At 41.1% G+C, this 23,781-nt stretch overlaps 1 protein-coding gene across 16 annotated transcripts in view; it reads left to right on the top strand.

Annotated features, from left to right (window-relative positions):
- The window catches only part of mef2d (myocyte enhancer factor 2d), a 134,277-nt gene that overhangs the window by 58,830 nt on the left and 51,666 nt on the right, over positions 1-23,781 (top strand). For 7 of the 16 annotated variants that reach the window (XM_021310683.2, XM_021310684.2, XM_021310686.2 and 4 more), the window contains exons 3-5: positions 4,785-4,988; positions 23,254-23,379; positions 23,525-23,662. In XM_021310683.2, the coding sequence (XP_021166358.2) occupies positions 4,785-4,988; positions 23,254-23,379; positions 23,525-23,662 (468 nt within the window). The remainder of the gene's footprint in view (positions 1-4,784; positions 4,989-23,253; positions 23,380-23,524; positions 23,663-23,781) is intronic. The other 9 variants (XM_021310692.2, XM_021310695.2, XM_012852679.3 and 6 more) reach the window with 2 other exon arrangements.

Raw genomic sequence — 23,781 nt, 5'->3', positions numbered from 1 at the left:
TCAGGCAGTATTTCTTAAAGATGAAGCCCCAAAGTGTTCACCTGTTTCTCAGCAAGTAATTGCTATCTAACCATGAAGTAACCATCTACTAATAAAGAGATTTCCAGTGGTGGGCACAGTCACACTTAACAGATAATTGTGGTGCTAACTTTTCGTTCATTACATCATCGTCCACACGAAGTTTAGGGTTAGCATCAACTTTACTGGGTTTCAATACCTGGAAGCACGATAAGAACGTTTAAGATCTTCATTTATGACACTGCAGGCTCTCACTACTCATCCACGCAGACTTCTACAGACAACAGCTCCACAGAAAATCATTTTTAATAGCTGTGCTGTTTTTTTTTTCTTATCATTTTCATCCATTTTCAACACGTCTACCCCTTGTGGGGTCGTGAGGGGTGCTGGTGCCTATCTCCAGCTGTCAATGAGAGGCGGGCTTCACCTGGACAGGTCGCCAGTCTGTCGCAGGGCAACACAGAGACAAACAGGACAAACAACCATTCACACTCACTCACACCTAAGGAGAATTTAAAGAGACCAATTAACCTAACAGTTTTCTTCTTACCTTTTCATACAAAACACCAGCCAGCTACTCTATGGCAATCCTTGAGGGACATTTAACCAGCATGTCTAGGATAGGAGAACATGTTTCTACACAGCAGCAATTAAACCCAGTTTTATTTATGCTTTTCAATTCAAAAATAGTACACATTAGATATGATATTGATATTATTGATGTTGCAACAAGAAGTCATGATTTATTGGACGTTTGTTAAAGAGTCTGATAACAGAAGGGAAAGAGACCTCCAGGAAACAGGGATAAAATATTCTTCTCAAATGCTTCCACTGCCATATAAAAATTCCTATTTTCTTCATCTTCATCCTGAACTAAAACCGCTACGTTTGTCGTGCGCCGTAACGTGTGACAAATGTGAAAACAAGGCCAAAAGAAGCCAAACGAGCAACCAAACACACTGTAATGTGTGTGTACAGCTGGCTCGCGCTGTCTGTAACAGAGCAGTGCGAGCAGGTCTCTCATTTATAGCTCTTGTTTATAGCCGCTAACTTTATTGCCCAAATAGGCAACTTCATGTTCAAAAAACATGCAACTCACTAAATTTACAAGCGACTTTAGAAAAAAAAGCCCCAGTCACTTATAATAAACGGACTGGCAACACTAACTGACAGCGGTTAGCGGCTAGCATTAGCTTCCTGAAAATGTCCTTATTTATCATCTTGTTTAAAGGTTATGAGGCTAATATTAACATTTGCAGAATACGAGTTTGTGAAGCTAAGGTTAGCTGTTAGATTTCTACCTTAAAATGTTCAGAGTGGGAGAAATAAACTATGGAACACGCATCTTCTAATGATAAGGCTAACTAGTGCTAACAAGTTCTTTAAGTAAGGTTAACTAGCAGTTAGTTTGTACTTAGTTTCATTCTTATTTTCCTACTAAAAAGCTCATATTTGTGGCCCTTATTACCTTGTATTAATTGCTCAGGCCTAATTACCTGAGTTGTAAGTGAGCAAACCAAAGGGGATTGTTTTCTCCAAGATTCTTTAAGACAAGTCCAACAACTTGTTAACGTGCTGCGTCACAAACTCAGAGCGATGTCATATTGAACATGTGACCTCGGCTTTTATATCTGATGGAAAACACGACGTCACCTGTGGGTGTGGCCCGGACATGCAGCGTCTTTAAAAAACTTCCCTGTCCTGTTTACCCACCATCTGTGCACAGATTTGCTTTCACTCTGATTTTCCTCAGATCAAACGGCAGAAATTGTAGCCGTACCTAAGGCCCTTTTTCCTCTTGCTAATCTTTTTTTCTCCGTGTGTTTGTTTTTGTGCATTCCTGCGTGTTTAATCCAAATAAAGCCAAATCTCTCCTGATTGTAAATACCAGTTGGTTAAAGCAGAGAAGCACTTCCAAAGACAATCAGGAGACAACAAGGGACCCTGTGCTTCAGCAACACTTCCAGTTCTCTTCGGCATGTTCACAACTGAGGGGGCTTGTAGAAGAGAGAGAGAGAGAGAGAGAGAGAGAGAGAGTGTGTGTGTGTGTGTCTGCTTGAAAGAGAGGAATAATGTGTGACAGAAGGAGAGTGTGGAAAAGAAGGCATGAGACCATGTGTGACATAGAAAGAGAGCATGGAAAAGAGCATAACAGAGTGTGAAAATGACGGGGAGGGCGAATATGACGGGAAGCGAAAGCCGCTGTGCGCGCAAGTAAAAACTGAGGGGTTGAAAAAAAAACGAGCTTGTCTTTCCCCTTAATTAAATGTCTCAATCTCGTATGTTTTCCGACTCTGTGGGCGTGCAAAATGATGAAACAGTGATTGGAGTCTTGATTTTTCTTTTAGTGAAGATTAGCTCTGGTTTAAGCTCTGGTTTAAGACGAAATGAAAGTGAGCCTCAGGGTAATAGCTCAGTGTTGTGGATAAAAAAAAAATGTTTTTTACTTTTATTATGGCCAAAGCAGAGAGACACTGTGAGGTCAGAGAACTGAAAACTACTGCTAAATGTCCCATAGTCTCACACAGAGCATTGGTAAGGCTTAAAAGTGCTTCAGATGGATGTTAGCAATTGCTCGTGTTGGGCATCACTTTTTCTTCTTCTATTCTAACATTTATGAGAATTTGATGTAATTGTACCTTAATTTTTCCTTATTTAATATTTTATTGTTTAACATTGCCTGAAAATCTAACTTTTTTGCCCTCACACCTAAAAACTGTTTTGATTTTGTACTAAAAGAAGTCCAATAAGGCCAATACCACCATAATGATTACAAAGAGCTTTAAGATGTCTCATTTATATACTTTGAAAAAGTTGTGCACACATTCAGTTTTACTCCTTTGTGGACTAGTGTTGTAAATTTGCCTCAAACTGTCTTAATGGAGCCAAGGTGGCATGTGTATCATTAAAGATGGTAAATGCTTTTTCTACACATACCAAGGATTGCATTTTATACTTAACCTTCATCTTTCCCAATTATGCCACATTTTTCAAATTTTGATTTGGGCTGGACGATATAGAAAAAAGCATATTGATAAAATAGAAATCCTATTGATTAATATAGATCATTTTCAAAAAATTACAATCATATATAAGGGCAGCTCTTGCCATTTTATGCTGTTGCTTGATGACCTATTGTTAGATAAAGAACACACAAACACTGGATTCACACTCAACCCTCAATTTAAACAACTTTTACCAAGCTGCAAGTTTTTAAAAAAAAGAAGAAAAAGAACGTGTGCTCTCTGAACTCTTTGAAGGGGGCGGAGCTTGTTGATGGGGAGTCCCCAGGTCTGTGTTTGTGATTGGTTGGGAGGATATTGTGACTGTAATATTAATCGCCAAGATATGCTAGAATAAAAAAGGAAGGAAAACTGTTCAATTGAACTTTTTATTGACCTCTTTGTGTTCTATTGCAACACGTATATCGGTCGATATATATTGTTATTGAATTATTGTCCAGCTCTAATTTGCATACTAAATACCAAAATATCTATTTCTATTACATGTGCTGTACTCAAATGAGCAATCGTTACCAAATTTAAGATCTTCTTTATAAAAAGGCCAAAACAACAACAACTCAAAGGTTGTATTCTATTTAGTTACAAATAAATTCAGGCAGTAAGGAGTTAATTGTACAGTGCCTCCACACTTAATACCACCTGTTGTTAAGCTGTGTAACAAGCCTCCAAATATGTTTCTCACCTTTTGCAGGAGTATAATTTCACACTGGTTCTTTTTTTTAAATCTAACCTTTGATTTGATAAAATTAATTTAGAAGGGGAAAAGAAAAATCCTAGTTTAAGAAATAATGAACACAATCTAAGTGACTACTCATAACAGTTCCTATAAAATGCTGAATATATATATATATATATATATATATATATATATATATATATATATATATATATATATATATAATTTTACTTTTTGAGAAAAAAGTAAATAGAAAAGACAAGGGAACCGAGTAGGGCAGATGTGTGTGTTGACCCTACTAAGTCAAGGAATGGCTAAGTAAAGAGTGGCCATGTCTTTATTCAGAGCAAGAATTAAATATGTTTTTAATGTCACAAACTTACATAAGGTGGCTGGACAAGGACCAATGTTCAGTTTGGCTCCCTGCACAGTGAGGAGGATGGTACACAAAAAAAACAAAAAAAACTCCCCTAAGCTCATTGTTGGAGATCTGCAGCAAAGACTAACATCTTATGGTATCTATGTAGAAAAGCTCTTTACGTTCCTCTACCTACTATTAAGAAAGCTGAAAGATCTCTGATGCTGTGTGCCAGTTTTTGTTCATTGTGCATTATATCATAAAGTATTTCAAATGCATTTTCATATAACAATCTGATGGCTTCTTCCTGAAAACTGGAAGTTTCACCATTAGGTATTTCAACAGGATAAGATGAGATGGTTTCCCAGACAAACTCCGTATTCCTACATTACCATCTCAGTCCCTCTCCTCACCTCCACCCCCCAAAAATATTAATAAATAAACTGTTTCTGTTAATTGCTGCCCAACAGAAGCAAGGAGTGGACCACAAAGTTCTCAGCGTTACAATGAGGCAATTTGGGATCAGTTTAAGATCTCGCTGCAGTGGCTGGTTTTCTAGAACTGAACCAAAGGGCTTTAGGTGGAATTTGTTTTTTTTACCGAACGTTTGGGCCAAGTGAGCCTTTTAAAGAAAGCGGTGTCTGGAAATGGAATGCCTTTTGTCCAGCTGGTTTTAAACAGAAGATGACTGCAGTTTTCCTTCCACCAGGTGACGTTCACCAAGCGGAAGTTCGGTCTGATGAAGAAGGCGTACGAGCTGAGTGTCCTGTGCGACTGCGAGATCGCCCTCATTATCTTCAACCACTCGAACAAGCTGTTTCAGTACGCCAGCACCGACATGGACAAGGTCCTGCTCAAGTACACGGAGTACAACGAGCCGCACGAGAGCCGGACCAACGCCGACATTATCGAGGTAAAACGTGGGAACACAGGGCAGCGGGTTTAATAACGGAAATATGACTGAATGTTGCTGCAACTCTTTTGTCCTCCTCTCCCTTTCACTAGACCACTTACACATCTACTACAGTTTCCCTTGAACCAAGCAGCTTTTTATGCAATGTAACCCTGTGATCTACTGTGTTCTCTAATATATAAAGGAGCAGAGAAAATATAAGTCTTCAGGAGAAAAATGAGCTCTCTGGTTTATCCGGCTGCTTTGCTGCTGTTAAACGCTCCATCAAAATGTGACAACCGTGTCTCATCATCCTCGTTTAACTTTCTCTCCTCGTTTATGTTTCATAAAGAAAAGTTAGACTGAAACGGAGCAACATTTCCATTTTAAACGGGGAGTTTCACCCTCGATTTGTCTTATTCTTTTAAAACCTCTTCATAGGATTTGAGAGCCGGTCAGAAAAACAGATTTTCCATCACAAATATTTGTAATGCCAAAAGGTTTGATTTGTTTTACTCCTTGTTGATGTTTGAATCAACACTCCTGTTTATTTATGCACATCCTTGTTTGTATTTGAATGCTGGAAAATGATTATTTGCTTATATATTCCACCAGTACTTGCTTCTGTGTGTTATTCTCAAGTGAGATCATTAAGATTTAATCTTAACTAATCTAATGCAGCCCTCTCCAGACCGGCGTTTAGACATAATTAAGCCGTGTACAGTTGATTAAGGCCGGCTGAGTTTGTGTTTAACTGTTTTTAATGTCTTTGGTCCAGCGTGGCATTAAGCTAACATTTCAATTCACAAACAGCTCTTTTTTAAACTTTGAGGGGGAAAAAAACACAACACAGCAGGTAAACTGAAACAGATCTGCTCATGGATGTTGATGAGCAGGAAAAGGATAGACTTCTTTTTCTGCCTTTTCTAACCCTTTTTTCACAGAAACTAATATTTGAGCCAAGAGCTGCATAGGAAGATTTGAATCACTCTTTGGGCACGAGCCAGAGGGTACAAACACTATCTTAGGATCAACAAGCAGGGGAAATTGTTAAGCCTTACGCTGCTCAAAGTTTAGAAATTCCCTGAGAGGCACATATGAAGCCAAAGTGTAAAACGAGCAGGTTTTATATGTTGCTTTATTACTTCATCTGGTGCGTCTTAGTCCTAACACTTCATCCTTTAGTCAACTTTATTTCAGAATTGTTGACCTCAGTGAAATGAAAGGCTGTTTAATAGATGCTCCTCCTCACTTTCTGTGGCGTCGGTTGCATTGCTCTCCCGGGATCTCTTCAACAACAACATGGGCAACAAGCCAGAGGGAAATGTTTGGAAGCAATTGGAAACCACCTCGGCACAAAATGGCCACCGCATAAACAAGAACCTGCCGGTGATGGTTGAAAAATACTTTTTCTTTTACAGAAGAGAGATCATAGTTAGGTCAGGGCAGGGGGTGGGAGGTCAGTCACTGAACTCAATTTTTAGTTTTATTTCTCTGTGTGTTTCCTCCTGTGGGACACAGCTCTCCGGGTGAACACGGAGCACATTCACTGGCTTAGCTGACCCTTTTCATACATAATGACCCTCTCGTGAATTCAAGACGAGACGGTACGATTCAGTGAGCCGTGTACGTTGCGCTGCAGCTCTCATGCCTCCTATGGAGCGTTGACTTAAAGCTGCGCCCGGCTCGCCTTTGAATGTTTTCTCACTTGCTCTTCACGCACATTGCCGCAGGACTTTCAGTCATCCGCAAACAGCATCCAGTAATAAAGACTGCTCCGGTTAAAGTCACATTCTGTAAAAATGCACACAAGCAGACCAGCAAGCTTGGTAAAAATAAGATTGCCAGCTCATAAATAGATTGACTTGGTTATTTTAGCCATGCTGTTTCAGCCTCAGGTTCCCAGTTTTAAATTTATTCAAACTGGCCTCATAATTGTGGAATGAAACCTTGTGCTGGCAATGGACTAAAGTGAGAACAGGAATATTGGAGCACCAATGATTCCCTGCTGCTTTCAACCACTGCTTCAACTGTTACCTGCCAAATTACAACCTGCACAAACCGTCCAAATAATCCCACATCAACAAAGTTCACTTTGTAACCTTTTGCTACCCACAAATGTTTGATTTCCACCACTAATAGATTACATTTTCACAAGGACTGTGAGAATGTAGCCAGCATATTTTTTTTTCTTTTGGGCTGTTTTATGAAATGCGTTTTTTGGAAGAAACTGGGAAGTTTTAGCTCCTGTTAGATCCATCTCATGAGCCCCTGAAGCGCTCATATGACCTCTGACCACTCAGCAGTTACCTGCCATCATCAGCTGAATCAGCCACTAAGTGTACCATATTTTTTGGATTATAAGGCGCACTAAATATGCTTCCCAAGTGTGTAATATCGCTCCGCCCCTTCACGTACACAGCTCTCTATCTGTCTCTGTCAGGAGGACAGAGTAGTTGAATTACTACTCCGGGCGCGGGCTGCCTAAAGGCTCCCACATACTCGGGCGTACTGTGCGCATACTGTGAGCTTGGTGGACTCCACACTGACTCTCTGTAGACGTTTTACCTTTATAGTCCAGGGTACTGTTGCCTAGATTTCTTTCAAATTCCAACAATTCCCACTATTTCTGCCAGTGGGACGAAGCGGCGGAACTGATGGTAAAATGTGTGATTAGCTAGCTGAGCACCTAGAGCCGTTTCTTTTCCAGGATGCTCCACCTGTCAGTGAGAACAGAGATGTGCGTCATCCTTGTGATGGTCTGCTTGGAGCAGCTCAGTGTATCGAGCTCGGTGTCACATAGAAAACAGTCCGATGTAAAGACTTCTTTGTCTCCGAAAAGTTTGTAGTGTGACATGTACCTGTATGCGCGGAGTTTGCCCAGAGACCGCCTCGAGTCTCGAGGTAATAATATATAAGGCACACCATCAATTTTTGAGAAGATTTAAGGATCTTAAGCGCGACTTATAGTCCAAAAATGCGGGAGGTATGTGATCAAAGTGTTTCATTTATGTTAGCCTGGTTCTATTGCGGAAATCCGCTTTGTAACGGATTTCCTTGCACTTCAATACATACTTTCTTCTTTTTTTGACTAAAGTTGGGTAATCCAACCAGATATTAGCCCGTTACCAGCATCAAGGTACACCAAGGGTTCGCATTCTTTTTTTCTGGCTGGATGGAGCATAAATAAAGGCAATGTAGCCCCTCCTCCACCTGTTGCTGCACTCTGACAGTAAGCTGGTACTCCCACTTTTTGCCAGTCTTATTAGAAAGCTAAATTTGGCAATCTTTGAAATATTTCTTGTCACCAAAAACACGGACAGTCATGGTGTGAAAACTAAAAGAGTACCGTCCACATAAACCCTATCATGGTAACTGTGCACAAATCATCTGTAGTAACATTGGTGTCAAACGATGTTAGTCATTTTTTTAATCATCGGTATCTGATGCGTAAATAAATCTGGGCCGAGATTAACTTCTGATGTTTATATCCATCTTGTTGCCATTTGAGCAACTTAAAAGTTTGCGCCTGGTGTAAATAAGCTAACGCGCTAACTGTTGTTAGCTTGACGTCTACTACATTCATACTGCGCTCCTCCTTTGAGCTGTATGATGCAGCGCTCTGCTAAGATCCAATAAGATAAGAAATAAGATAAGATAACATTAGAAATACCACAATGGAAACAGACAGAGTCACACACTAGATAATTAATATGAATAACAAGCTAATTTAAAGTTAAGTTCTAAAGAAAAAGAGAACAAACTTATTGAAAGCTAAAATTAAATATTGCACAATTATTTATAATAGAATCATAATATCATTATGTAATGCGATTTTGGTTTAATTAGTTTTTAATACTGTGTGAAAGCATGGTAACCAAGTCAAGTTCCAAACTATCTTTACAAATCGCCCTTGCTGTCTCCATGAAGTACCAGAGCTTACAGACTAAAGATGGAGGATGTCAAAAGCAGAGAGTCTTTTATCTGATGGCTTGCGTAAGAAAGTTTCCTTAATAAACTGTCAGTGTTGTTGTAGAAAATCAAGCGTTTCTCTTTTTTGTAGGATGGCATCTGCCAATCATTTATTGTAACTGTTCATCCATCATGCATCTAGTGCCGGAAAGATGGACTGACCAATAAATGCCTTTTGTGAACATTGTGATGTGCAAAACACTTTAACATCTAAAAAGAGAGTCTTCATTATTTAATACTTTTTTTGCACCAAATAAAGGCTTGAAATAAAGCAGAATCTTTGATTCACACCAAGAAATAATCAGCTAATATTGTTTCTCTTTTAACGAAATGTCCAGTCGTGGTTTAGAGAACTCCGTAGAGACTGGCTGTCTCTGGAAGACAGAATCCTACGTTGTTAAAACGGGACATGTTGTTGGGCAGTTTTAAGCCCAAAACTAAATGCATCCGAGGGGAATGTCATCCGATGAGAGCTTGACTGCAAAAACTGCTGAACCCTCATGTAAAGTGTTAGCCAAGCAGTTTTACCTTTGAGTGTGTCGAAGGTAAAACTTAGGTGCAATAGTTTAGGGCAACATTTCTCCCTTCGACATCCTTGTCTGTCCCTTCCTGTCTCCCTGTCTCCCTTCCTTTTGCGTCTCCTGATTCACTCGGTCACGACGATTTCTCTTTTTTCCTGTCCTTCTCCTTCTGCCTGTCTCAGAGTGTCAGCAGTAAAGCCTTTCTGTAGGCAGTATCTCCAACTGCAGATGGCTCTTAAGTGTATGCATGTGTGTGTGTGTGTGTGTGTGTGTGTCGTGGCAGGGCGTCGGGCAGCTCTGGGCCACATCAGCTCAAGCTCCACTGCTTCTGTTTGTGTGCGTACATGTGTTGGTGTTTCCGAGTGCGTCGGCCGTCTCTTTCCTTCTGTGTGCGTCCATCAGTGCGAGCGTCTGGCCGCGCACACGTCCACCTCTCGCTCTGCTCGCACGCTCTGCAGTGGCCCGTGAGAACGCCTCATACAATATTCAGTCTTGGTGAGGCTCTGTGTTGTGTAGTTGTGTGCGTCCCACATGGACGTCTCCCTCCTGTACCGGCTTTTATTCCCCCCCCCTCAGCCTCAGCCACCCCACTACGTCACCCATTCTCTCTGTAGCCCAGGAGGCATTTAAAATCCTTCGCCAGTATTTGTCCCTGACTCTTTCCCAGATGTGCGCCGGCTTCCACCTTCTTTGTTTTTGTGCAGGTGTCCCTTTTGTCCTCTCTGCAGTTTTTTTTTTTTTATTGGCCGCCTTATTTTTCACCTAAAATCTTTGAATTTGTTCTCTGGGCTCTATGTAAAGGAATACATAATGATGGTTATTGGGTACATTTATTTTATCTGTGGCTTTTTGCTTCAATATCACTCGCTTTAAGATTTAAGTTAAGCAAAGTGCAAATATGTTTTCCTGTAAATTTTACTCATCAGTAAAAGAAAATGTAGTAAAATCGTTTCAGACAGATTATTTCTTATTGATACCTCTTTAAAAGTAAGAGTGAGGAAACCCGTCAGTCAGTTCATTGTAAGGAGTAAAAACATTTAACCCATCGCTTCACTGACTTGTTATTAACACATTTAAAGAAACAATAGTGCTCTTCAGGCACAGAGGGAGAACACTTATTGGTTTTTAATCGCCTCATAATACTACTGGTAGCATATGTTGGGTTTTGACAATGAATTACGCAGATTTGTTTATGTTTTATTTGTTTTCTTTTGTTTTCAGAAAGAAAAAGTACATTACACCAACATCAAATGTTTTGATGAGTGAGCTTTACGCATCATTTGTCCAAGTATTTGACCAAGATAGATTTTTTTCTAGGTTTCATCAAAACTGTTACCTATATTTAGCAAAAACAAACAAAAAAAAGATTTAATAAATTAAGCTTAAAGTGGAGGTTAAAACATTTTCCCCTGTCATCCCATGCCTTTTACTCACCAATCCTGCAACAGTCTTGCAGTTGGATAAAGGGACAGATGGAAATATGGTGGGGATGATAAGTCTGTCAGAAACTGAGGACTTTAGAAAACCTTAGAAATGTACCAAACATGTAAAACCTTAGATTAAAAAGTATCTTCCTTCTTTTTACCTTTAAGGCCGCTACATACTCCATGAGAACAAATAGTTTTTCCTCGTAGTTGGGGTGGAAAGAACAGGGAATTTTTTTTTTAGTTTTGGCTCTGTCTATTCATAGTGCACCAGACGCTCAGCTGCAGAAGTCCGGCTCACGTCACGTCAGACCTGGCGGACTGATGGGGGCACAGAGAGGCAGGAACACGGAGAGCTGAAAGTTGAGAAGCAGACACAATAGCTCACAGTGTGCTCTGCCGCTATTTGTAAAGACTGTGAACATCAGGGACGTGCGGTGCTACGAGGGTGGGACTGCCCTGCTTGGATAATTTATACCGTAAACGGCGCAAGTGAGCGGCATTGGCATGTTCGACCGCTTAAATGACCAGAGCTGAACTGCGGGGTTCAGTGACTGTAGTTCCATAGATGTGTGAGACATTTCCACTTCTCCAGCCTAAACACACCCATCTAATCCTGTCCAATCACAGCACAGTAGTCGGACACCCCTTGAGAAAAAAAGTTCTGCCCAGACGTGTCGAGTACATGCAGGGAGACCCTCAATGACGGGGCTCTGAGAACAAAACAGGAGCGAGGACAAATGTATCGTTTCTCGTGGCGTGTGTAGCGGCCTTTACAGTATTACCAAATAAAATGACGTTAGTTATTTTACAATGAGAAAAATTATCTACAAATGGAAAACAATTAAGACAGTTGCCAATCTTTGCTCGAGTCGATGTCCTGGTAAATTCACCCAAACATCATTCAGTCTGTATAAGTTTCAGTTACGAAGTAAAATTTTAAAGCTCATGGTAGTGCAATTAGAAAAAAAAATATTAGTCAAGTAAGGCAGGTTGGAAAATTGAATCTAAGACTAACCTTACGTCTGGCACCATGACCTTTATACTGAAGAAACCGAAGTAAAGATGTTTAGCCATAATGGACACCTCAGGTGGTGGTGGAGGGTCCAGGGTTTGGGTTTGTTTTGTTGCCACAGTCATCCCCGACAATATTTCCCACAATCAGAGCAATGGTCCCAAACCGTTCTTGTACCTTATTTCTCTTCAGTCTTCCAGCTGTGGATATTGATAATGGCCTTTATTCTCTTTTTTCTTTATCCAGAGGAAGCCTATGTTGCATTGGGGCGCCGTGACCATCATTGGTTATAGAGTTATTCAGCGTCTGGGCTGTCAGAAAAACTTATCGGACTAGAACAGCCAACGCGAAAGAATTGCTGAATTATACAATGATCATTAAAGATGATCTCCACTTGCACTTGGTTAAACATCAGCGGTCGTAGAGCAAACTGAGACATACCAAGTGACAGAGAGAAGAGGAAGAGAACCAAGGAGAAGAGAGAGGGGATAATTGGGTAGTCACAAAGTGTGCCCATTTGCTGCTCTGCCTCTGTGAATCTCTTTGAGCAAGTGCTTTTGAGTATAAATTATGAAGTGTGGATGTAGTCATGCAGGAACACTCTTACGTGCACGCAGCTACACATTTATGCTGTTCTGGCTCCACGTCACACTGCTTGTCCCTGAATGCTTAGGAGCACTTTATTTTACATTGATGTTTCTTTGCGTGTCTGCGTGTGTGTGTGTGTGTGTGTGTGTGTGTGTGTGTGTGTGTGTGTGTGCGCTTGCAAGTATTCATCATATGGTTAGACATTCCTTCATGCAAGTGCAAGCTTGAGAGGCAATGCATATGCACACAGAGCCTCTCTGAAATGCACGTGCTGCTTTAACCGCGCGTGTGTGTGTGTGTGGGCAGCCTGCCTCTGCTGTCAGAATGTATTAATCCGCCTGACTGCAGATCCCAATCAGGGCAAAGAAAGGAAGAGAGCTCGAGACAGAGGGAACACGAGCGGACGAAAGCCTGAAAGAGTGGCGATGAATAGCCGAGAAGAGAAAGCAAAGATGCGCGGTGGGGAGAAGGGGGATGGATGCCCCTTTTTTTTTTCTTTAAGCAGCTCAAGCGAGGCAGATCTCACCAAAGAGATTTGCTGCAGGACCTAAGGACTTCGGTTTATTGGAGGAGCCTGACGTTTCGCAAAATACCACATTTCTTAGCTCACTAAATAAGCAGCAAGTTATTTTTTTCTGCCATAATAGTTTTAGCACTTCAAACACGCCCCCTGTTGCCCTTTACCTGAGCAGGTCAGAGGTTATGACTTTGTTGACCTAGAAGTGCTCTTCCTCAGATTATCCTCCTTTGCTACGCACCCTTGCAGGTCTTCCAGCTGAAAGCTAAAAGCTATCCTACCCTGTGTTTTTAATCTGGACTAGTGGAGCTCACTGGAAAACGTGCACACATGCAGGTCATCGGAAGTCAGGTCTCGCTTCCAACTGTAAAGCTTGTCCTAAACCTTTTAATGAATGTTTTTTTTATTAAAACATGAATTACGCTGACAGTGATTCACCGTTCTCAGCTTCAGGACAGTAAGTAACTCTGATATCCAAAAGTAAATGTAATTCTCTACAGTATATGGCCATTTTTGTAGATATGTTATTAGGCGTGTTCACTTGTTGCCACAAACAGCGAATCGGCCAATCAGCTGGCAGCTCATCAATACATTTAGGCGTCCAGACATGTTGAATGGGATCTGCTGACGTTAAAACTCAGCTTCAGAATGGAGAAGAAAGATGATTTAAATCACCTGGAGCATGACAGAAAGGCTGCTCCGCGTTTCAGAAACTACTGATCTGCTGGGGTTTTGTGCACATTGATATATACGAGTTTTAGAGAGAATAGTTTGATACAGAGAAAGCATCTGGTGTGGCTGTTGTGTGACCTCTGACCTCAATACCAGGTTAACATCAGAGGTAAAAGGTCGCCTTGGCTGGCGAGTCTCAGCTGCAATGTTCAGGCAGCATGGACAGAATCTGGTGCAAACAGCATGGAAGGATGGATCCATCGAGCCTTGCAGCAATGATTCAGGCAGCTGTGTGTGTGTGTGTGTCTGTGTGTGTGTGTGTGTGGGGGGGGGGGGGGTTCCTGGGGTACTGTTATTCTAGCAGGAAAATGTACCATTTTGTTTAAAATCAGTCCCTTGGACTCCAGTGACCTCCACAGTCACCAGATCTCAGTCCAGTAGAGCTCCTGTAGGTTGTTAGGAAGCAGGAGTTTCCCATCATGAATGTGAAGCAAAACACATCTGCAGCAACTGCGTGATGCTGCCTTAACATATGGACCAAAATGAGAAAATACGATCATTGGAAGGTTTTTTTTCTGCTTGATGTCTCACTCAGACTCAGCGTTCAGGATATTCTGCTATGAGATGCAGTATTTCTGCAAAATAACAAAACTAAAATGAGACTATATATTGAGCGCATGAATTCCTTGATTTCTAAAGGCGCTCACTTCCTGGCTGTGGCTTATTGTAAAGGTGCTGAATGATTAACACCTTTTCTCAAAGGCAAATAAGAGTTGTTTCACAACATTTCGTTTCCAAAATGACTCCCCCTCTGCCCTTTTGTTCCACCTTCATCACCGCAGACAAGCGTACACCGTTCAAGCCGTAGATGTGAAGTGTGTTGGTTCAGTGAGCTCCTGCTGCTGTGGCGGGCCGTCACGCATGGTCCACTTCCTCTGTTACCAAGCAAGGTGTCTCCCAGGCCTCCTGAGGGAGGGACAGTGAGAGCGGAGACCCAAATATGTTCCACCTAAATAATCCCAGCTAGGCTGACAGGGTTGTTACAGAAGAGCTGGAATATATGACATGAAATCAGCCAGAAATCAAAATGTTAATGCTGAAGTTTTCAGAAAGTTCAATAACAAATCCTAGTTGATTCCCATCATATTTGTTAAGACAGATGTCAAACCTTTTAGAGATAAACCTTTTTTTTTTTACATTCCTATTTCCATTTCATCTCAGAAAAAATAAAACGTTCCTGTGTGCTTAACACTTGCAACACAGTTCTTTTAGATAATATATTGTCATGAAATATGTAAATTGCTAAAATCTCACATTAGATTAATTTTATTATACATACTTTTTTAAAATTTATTATGACTCCCAGACCCCATTGCTCGTGGTTTGGATCCCAATTTTTCCCATTTGACCCCCCATAAAATTTGACAGATCAGAACTCCTTAACAAACTCAAGCAACTTTAAGCTTCTATAAAGATATAGAAAATTACTTTAAATCATTGGGAGTCATAGCAGGTAGAAAACCTTTTAATCTGCTGTAGATGGATTCATTTTGTTTCTGAATAAGTTGGGTAGGAAGCAACCACAACTACAAAGGTGAAATGTTAAGCATAGTTTCTTTTGGTCTTTTCATTGCACGGTAGCCTGATTACTACCCTCTAAACATCAGATGTCCTCGATATTCTCTTTTTGGGATTTTCAGGTTGACCTACATCGCCGCCATATGTATCCCAGAAAGGTACGGTCACAATTAGGGTTGTTAAGTACAGTGCAAAGTATTAGTGCGTGTGTCAATAATATGGCATAGGACTCTTTGTAATGCAATGTTTTTTTGGTAAATATAGTCCCGATCTAAGGAACTCACTTTGCAACAATTCCTAAAAAGTGAGCTACACTGAGACGTTTGATCAAACCTCGCACGCTTCCAGCCAGCATGTAATGGTATGGTAAACTTTTTACCTTTATTTTTTCATATTTATAAGCTTTTTATATGGAAGGCAATATTGCATTTAATTTCTTTTCAGAAAATTTTTCCCCAGGTGGGAAGTACAGTTTTTTTTTCTTCTGTCGATTAGTTAACATATTGGATGTTTTATAGTTTTATAGTTTTGTCCATTTTAAATGTCTATTTGATGATTGATTTATTGATTGATTTCACTTTGGCATGAAGAACTCCACAGCAGCATATAGGCTGTGTCCGGTCGCCATAGCAACCACTTGTTTACAAAGGGTTAAGGCTTTTTCTATGATTATGTTAATTTTCCACATCCCAAACAGAGACAAGAAAACCAAACAGCTTAAATTAGTTTGTTTTTCTTTCATGAACCGTTCCATCCCTATTATGTTTTAGATTAGTGTGTTCTGCGAAGGAATTGCTTTGTGCTTTTCTTTCATACATTGACAAGAACATTGAGCTTTATTAGCTTGACTGTGCTCGACAGGTTAGTGACAAGAGAAATAATAACTACTGAGGTAAATAATAGAAGGTCCAGGGACCCCAGTAGACGTTTCTTTGCTCCGACTCTGGACATGATGTCCCAAATGACGGACTGGAAGGTTGTGTGTGTGTGTGTGTGTGTGTGTGTGTGTGTGTGTGTGTGTGGGTGACTTGTTTCTGTCATTAGATGACATCCCTGACCCGAAAAAGGCAGCGTTGACTCTGCCTGCTATCCAGCAGCAGTAATTCTGCTCTATATTAAGATCCACAGAAATGCAGAGAGATAAATCTGGCAGTAAGCATCCTTTAAAACTCTATTATGTTGTTTATTATTTAGCTTTTTTTCTTTATTTTTAACCGTAATTAAAAAGCACAAAGGCCTTTTAACAAATTGGCAACATTTTTCACTACCTTAGCCAGGTCATAACATGTCCAGCTATCAGATTAGTATTTAAATCTTGTAACTGCACTGATAAAAATCAGCGTCTCTAAAGCCTGCAACAAGCTGGTGGCACCTTTTGAGCGTGAGTAAGCGTGCAGTCCTTGATTGTACGCCAAGGAGCATTTAGTTGACGAAGCAAAAGAAGAGCAGATGAAGCAATATCATTTTCAGTGAAGGGTGCCCACTCCTGCTGAGCGTTGAATTCAATCCAGTTTAAACAACTTCTACTGTAAATTGGCTCCCTTGTTCAGACCCATGGGCGTTGTTTTTTTTCTTCTTACAATATCCAAATTTTAATTATTCTTTTTCTGTCACAGTTTTCCTTGTCTTTAAGAATTCATCCTAAAACACTGTTTCCACATCAGAAGCTTTGACAGAAATGTTTCAGGATGATCATCAGAAATTGGCTGGAAAACCACCCCCTTGACAAGAAAGAAATCAAATGTATAAGACAAACAAAAGTGTGTTGAATGCCGTGGGAACATAAAATATGATGAGGGGGAAAGAGAGAAGTGAGAACGACAGAGGATGTTACAGCGATTAAAGAGAGAGGGATGAGAGAACCCGGACAAGAAGAGGGAGTTGCGGTGTTAGGATGAGACAGTGACACGTTAAAGGCAGAAAATATGGAGGGACAAGCGTGACACTTTGCACGTTTGTGTAAGAGTTGCATTGAAGGTGGTGGGCCAAGAGAGGAGAGAGCCTCGAGAAGGAGAGGGAAAGACAAAAAACCATGGACGACGTCAGCCACAACGTTTCATAGAAAGCCAGAAACAGAGGGCGGGCGGGCGGGCGGGCGGACGCACGGGTGGGCGAGACAGCGAACCGGAGGAGAAGGAAGACGGGGAGGGAGGGTGACAGAGCGGGAGACGGGGGCGGAGCTCGTGAGCGACCGCAGCCATTCAGAGAGCGGCCTGGTGCCCCGCAGGATGAATCTTACCCTGGCAACACAACAGAGAGGGGCAGGAGGGGAAACGGGGGACAGGTGAACAGATGGCCGACTGACTGAGAGACAAGCTGATCGGTGTGTGTGTGTGTGTGTGTGTGTGTGTGTGTGTCACTGTAATGCAACACAGACACACACACACGCGCGCCGCTGACTGTGAGAAAGAGTGGGAAGAAAAACACAGAAACTGAGAAAGGGAAAGTTGCCCATGTTTGCGCTGTATTTTTCACAAAATATCAGTTAAGTTTGCGATAAACTAGGACAGAGAGCGTTTGGTGTTCAGGAAAATAAAAGCATCTGTGTGAGCCAGTGACATGACATAATGTGAGAGGTAAACATACATATATATATATGCGTCTGAGTGCCTGCAGCAGTGGATGAATCAGAGCTGGCACTCCTGTGAAAGTCAAGCTGGTGAAAAGAAATGATGATGATGACCAATAAGTCTAAGATTCATGTACTAAATATTCCTAAAATTACACTAACCTAATGCATTACTGAGTGCGGAAAATAGTGTAATGTAATTTACATACATAAATAGGTATTTGGCAGAATACTCTTCCAAACTGGATGGTATTTTCCACCTCCTTCTCACAGTAGCTTTAAAACGTATTTTTCCTCTCAGAGTTTATCCTAAAACACTGTTTCCACCAAGGAAACACATTTGTAGCTGTAAGTTGCAAATCTATTAAAAGGTTCGTAAGCCTCCTCTGAAACACCTTTTCATCTCTGCCCACAAATCCTCTATGGGGTTGACAGCAGGGTTTATGCTGACCACTCCAGCATAAACTTGTTGGCCTTTATACAACTAATAACTAATTTGAGGGGAAGAGTAAGGTCGCTGCCCATTTGGAAGACATCAGTTATACCCGAGATTTCACTTCCTGGCTGACGCGTTCCGTCACTATTTCCTCGTCACGTTCTTTCCTTCAAGATGTCGTCTGTTCTGTGAAGATTTCTTTTGGATTTTTCCATCTCTTCACACAAGGAAGCCGTGGATTTTAGATGTGGATGTTATAAATCAGAGACTTAAAAAAGCCAAAAAATCAGATTAGTGTTTGGAAGTGTCTTATTGAAGGGAGCAGCTTCAAAAGCTCTGAAATTATTGTCTGTCTCATGAAAAAGCGTCTCCTTGCACTTTGACCCTGTGCAGAAATACAAAATACAAAATAGGGAGAATGAAACATTGATTGTAAGGAACATTCTTGATGTTGTGCTCTAAGACTTTAGTAAACCAAACCAACCCTTAATGGTTGCTGGTATTTTCCAGCCAGGTAGAAAACTGGTGCCACTACTAGTGTGCCGCTCACTCAAACCATTTTGACAAAGAAATGCTGTGAATCCGTTCTGAACTAGTTGCAGTTTTTCTCCTACTTAATAATTTTCTTTATCTTATTTTGTAAAGGTGAGATTTGAACTTAGTTTTGGGGTCAGCCAAGCGTTAGAAACACTCGTACCAACTTTGCGACCATCGTCGTTCCCAAAAATACTCGGCAGCTGCGAGCCTCTACCGACGTTCCACTGACTGACACTCGTTCTGTCAGCCTTCTGCCGGAACCAGGCGCCTCTTTGTGTCCGCACAGCCGGAGCAGGAGGTCCACACCTCCATCAGGTCCCCCACACCATCCCCATCACATGTCCTTATCGACATTTTAGAAGCCGTTCCATTTACTGTATTCTTTCAATGGTTTGTTTGTTCTGTGGATTTCTAGGTCAGATCACACACACACAGCCGTGCAAACAAAAAAAACAAAAAAAAACAGAAAAACACCACCACAGAGGGTGCTTTTTAACAAGCTGTGGACAACAAAGCCTGTTCTCTAAATTTGCATTGAGCAGTAGATGAGAGCGGCGCTCACTCGTGCTGCTGAGACTCAACCGCTGACTCAGGAGACTGTCTCCGTGTTGGAACAAATCTTTCTAATAACCTGTTTCTGTGGGTAGATAAAACGGAGCCTTGACACTGCGATGATAATAATGGCTTTGAGTTTTAATGAGACTTATATCAAAGAGCGCTGTTGTTATTAACACCCAAAGTCTCCTTACCCTGACATCCAAATGGCATCATTACCCTCTTGCCCCTACCTGTTTGGAGAGTTTTAAAGCTAATTCATCCAAAATGAAACAAATCTTTACTGCCGCAGGGTTTTCAATCTGAAGCCCTCCCCCCCCCCCACCTCCCATCCCCCTCACCCCCCACCCCACCCCACCAGCTCTGCTTCCAGGGCAGAATTTCCTGCGGTTGAGTCATTCTCGTTTAGCAGCGATTGAGCTCAGCGAACATATGCTTTTGTTTTAATCAGACTGCCACTTCTCGTCAGCCACACTTGACATTCAGTGGTTTCTAGATTAAAAAAATACGTTGTTATAATGAAACATTACGACGGTTTGTTTTTACAGTTGATCATTTGAATAAATCTTATAATCTAATTAAGTCTCTATGGATAGTTTGATGGTCTCCCTTTACATATTATCGTTGATGTAACATCAATATATTAATTGTCCTAATTGACCTGGACCCATTTGATAAGAACATTTTTCACTTAATAAAAGAAGAAAAAACATACTGTGGTTTCTTAACATTTATTCAGAGATAATGTTTTTATTATGCTCCTTTGTCTTTATTTGTAGCAGCTGTGAAGGCTGTCTCGAACAGGCATGTAACGTGAAAATAATCTGAATTTGCGTGCTTAATGACTCTGGATGCTCATTGTGTTTTTCCTAAACAGGCCAACATTTTTTTCTTTTTTTATTGTTTTCATCTTAAATTGTTCTTTGGCAGTGATTCGACTTTAAGATCAGTTTGCTTCTAACTTCTCAGGGTTTTTCTTTGTTCTTTCTCCAAGCTTGAACATTTAAAAGTCCCAACACTCATTAAGTTCTTGTCAGTATTGGGGAAATAGGACTTAATTTAATCCCAAAAACATGCAGTTAATTAATGTGTAAATCAAAGCTAATTTGAACAGCACCTGTTCTCTCAAACACCTCAGTGCTTCTCTTAGACAGATGGTGATCGCTCGCTGGGAACCGCCGTCCTAAACAGTTCCGTACACAACCACCTGAACACCAACATTCAAACTTTAAAGAAGATTTATTAAACACCTGCAAAGTTTCCCGCTGTAAACTGGACTGGATGTAATAATTTTATATGTTTTATGCTAAATTAGCATCTGAGAGGCGTTGGCGTAACAGGTCCATGTAGCAAATGTAGTGATCAGTTTCCGTTTATGGCTAAAACATGCTTAGTATTGTCCGGTGCAACTATAATATTATTTACAACAAGATAAAAAAAAACACGTCCTTTTCACCTGGCAGGATTATTAGGTGCTTCGCGGAGGATGCAGACGTGTGGCATCAGCAGGACAAACCAGTTATGTAACGGAAGAGATTTTCTCTTCGTGCAAATGAAATACCAAAAGAAGAAGTTATAAGACCGGGCCTATTCTTAGTTTACTTGACAAGACATTAAATAAAGCAAAGCGGAATCTAATAAAATGGGGTCTTGCAGAAAGTGTTGGAAACTATTTGCAGCCCTGTGAGTTTTTTGTTCTTCATTCTTCTCAACACACTCCTGGTTCTCGGTTATGAACAGGTCTGTCTGTAACTCAGGATTTATTTGTGCAGCTCCTGGAGGACTGCTTCGGCCACTATTGAAATAAAGAAGGGATCGCACAGTAATCAGCACAACACAATACGACTCTCACAGAGATGCCGATTTTCTTGACACTTAACCTTCCCAATCAGTAAACATACTCTTTAATTTGAGAACATTCTTAATTAGTCAGTTTCATTTATAAGGTAAAATGTACTGAAGGCACATCTTCTGTTTTGACAATAAATGAGGTTATTAAATATTGATTTAAAACAAAAAACTTATGGCATTCTTTGTAGCATACTGTAGATTTTGTTTGCTTGTTTCATATTAAGATGTTTCTGGAGTTTAACATCATTGTGGGCTACTGTGGACCAAAGTCCAGTGGATGCTCTCTCCCCAGTTAAAGATCCATTTTGTGCTGAGGATTTATCTGCTTGGCTCTCTGGTCAAGGGCCCTCCAAGTAAAGCTACTTAACAGCAAATCTTGTTTAGCAGAATCCTCTCAAAATTAGAGCCTCACTATCTGGCTCTCTCCTCCTTCTCCATCATTCTCTCGCTGCCATCTACAGCAACCTGCCCGTTGTTAGCTGGGGGGCTAACGTCACATAGCTTAGCCATTCATAAATGCAAAACTTCACTTCTATGTCAGGATAAGGGATTTTTTTAATGCAAACCATAACCGTTCTGCTGTTCTGCTCTTTACAGAAGACCTGTAGGATTACATGCAGGCGTTAGCTGGTTAGTTAGCTGGACTCTGCTAGTGAGCCTGTTTTAATGAGAATGTAATAACACTGATGAAGGGTGCTCTTCTATCCTCCACACCACGACTGTCCATAGTCAGAAATATGTCTAAACAGGCAGATTTTCTAAGCAACAAAAAGAGGTGCACTATATCTTCAGCCAGCTGACCAGCAGTGCTGTTCTACTACAAGGACCTTTGTCCCCAGGAAAAGCAGTTTTGAAACCATAGCACTTTAAAACCTTGACATATCCAGGGTTTCTGGAAATATCTGGAAATGTCTGGCTCTGTTTTTTTTTTTTTTTTTCCAGCATGGAAAAAGAAATAAATGTATTTCGAGAATTTCTTTACTATTGCACTTTCTTCCTTATCTGTTCCTCCTTGTGTCCTTTTTTAATCTTTATTTTATTTTGTAGTTCATACTCTCCCTCTTTTTATTTGTTTTCTTCCTGTTTTCACTCCACCCTTCTCTATTCACTTATCCTTCTGTCTTTCCTAGTCTTTTCATCCGTTCCTTCTGTCCTCGCTTACTTGTCCTTCCTTCTTTCCTTGTGTGCCTGCTAGTCTCCTTTCCACCTTTCCCTCTGTCCTTACTTGTGTCCTACCTTCCTGTCTTACTGGAGTTGTTTCTTCCTTCCTTTCTTACTTTTTCAAGGTTCTCAAGGTTCTACCAATTGTAGAAAATCTGCCAGGACTTTAAAATAAACTTTTGTATTTTCTATTTTAAGTAAGTTGCAACTTAAATTAAGGGTAAAGTTGGTGAAACCTCAGGGAAAGTGTGGACTTTTAGAAAACATGTCGGTCAATGTAACTTAATACCAGCTGCCGACCCAATCCCTCTTCTGACGTGGAGAGCAGGTTTAAAATCAAGCGATTTTCTGATTCCTGCCACATTATGTTCACATTGCTACAGATTGGTGATTCATTTTGATGTGTCTGATTTCAATGCCTACTTAGTTTGCAAGTGGAATCTTTAATTTCTTCACCTTTTTAAGCCAAGACCTCCATGGAGGACTTCCAGGGCGAGCAAGGGCAGCTTCGCTGGTAATTGCTCGCTTTCTCGTGGGTGGCGGATGTTACGAATGTTGACCTGAGAAATCGATTGAGGTTTCTCTCAGGTCATTTTTTTTTCCCACTCGTAGAAAAAGCCTCCAGAAAAATCCGAGCTTGATGTCATCATTTGGGTCAAACTGTTCATCTAACCTTAACTGCTTCATTTTTAATTCAATGAACGGTGTAGGAGTCGGCGCATATGGTGCAGTCAAGATGTTCATTTGTGTTTGAGCGATGAGCACGGTTTTTACTCGGCTGGGCTGAAAATTGGTGTTGCAAAGTTAAAAAGCGCTGATGAGAAATGTGCATGATTATGAAATGTAAATGTGCCTCCTCCTTCTCCTCTACCCTTTTCTGACCGCTTCAGACGTTGCGAAAGAAAGGCTTTAACGGCTGCAACAGCCCCGAGCCCGACGGCGACGACTCCATCGACCAAAGTCCGCTAAACGATCGCAAGACCGACGACCTGGACAGCCTCTTCAAACGCTATGGCGTGAGTACCATCGCACTTTTGCCACCTTTTCTAACCTACTCTTTCTGTTCTTCTTCTCCTTCTCTATCTGCCGTCTCCTCTGTCTCCATCTCTCTCTCTCTCTCTCTGTCATTGTGCCTCTACTTCTGTTGTACGGGGAACGAAGGCTCTGAACAAGAAAGAGCACCGGGACTCTGAGAGCCCAGACCCCGAGGAGCCCTTCTCCCTCACCCCCCGCACTGAGGAGAAATACAAAAAAATTGACGAGGAGTTTGATAAAATGATGCAGAACTATAGGCTGTCAGTGAGTACCTCCCACCATTCTGTGCAACCCAGCCCCCTCATGTTGCTGCTGCTGCTGACCGGAAATAAACGTTCTCCGGGTGCTAAAGGCGGTCTGAATACTCACAGAGCACTTGCCTT

The sequence above is a fragment of the Fundulus heteroclitus genome, chromosome 3 (genome assembly GCF_011125445.2).
Source record: "Fundulus heteroclitus isolate FHET01 chromosome 3, MU-UCD_Fhet_4.1, whole genome shotgun sequence".
Lineage (NCBI taxonomy): Eukaryota > Metazoa > Chordata > Actinopteri > Cyprinodontiformes > Fundulidae > Fundulus > Fundulus heteroclitus.
Note: the sequence above shows the minus strand (reverse complement) of the source record. Positions and strands in the feature narration are given on the sequence as shown.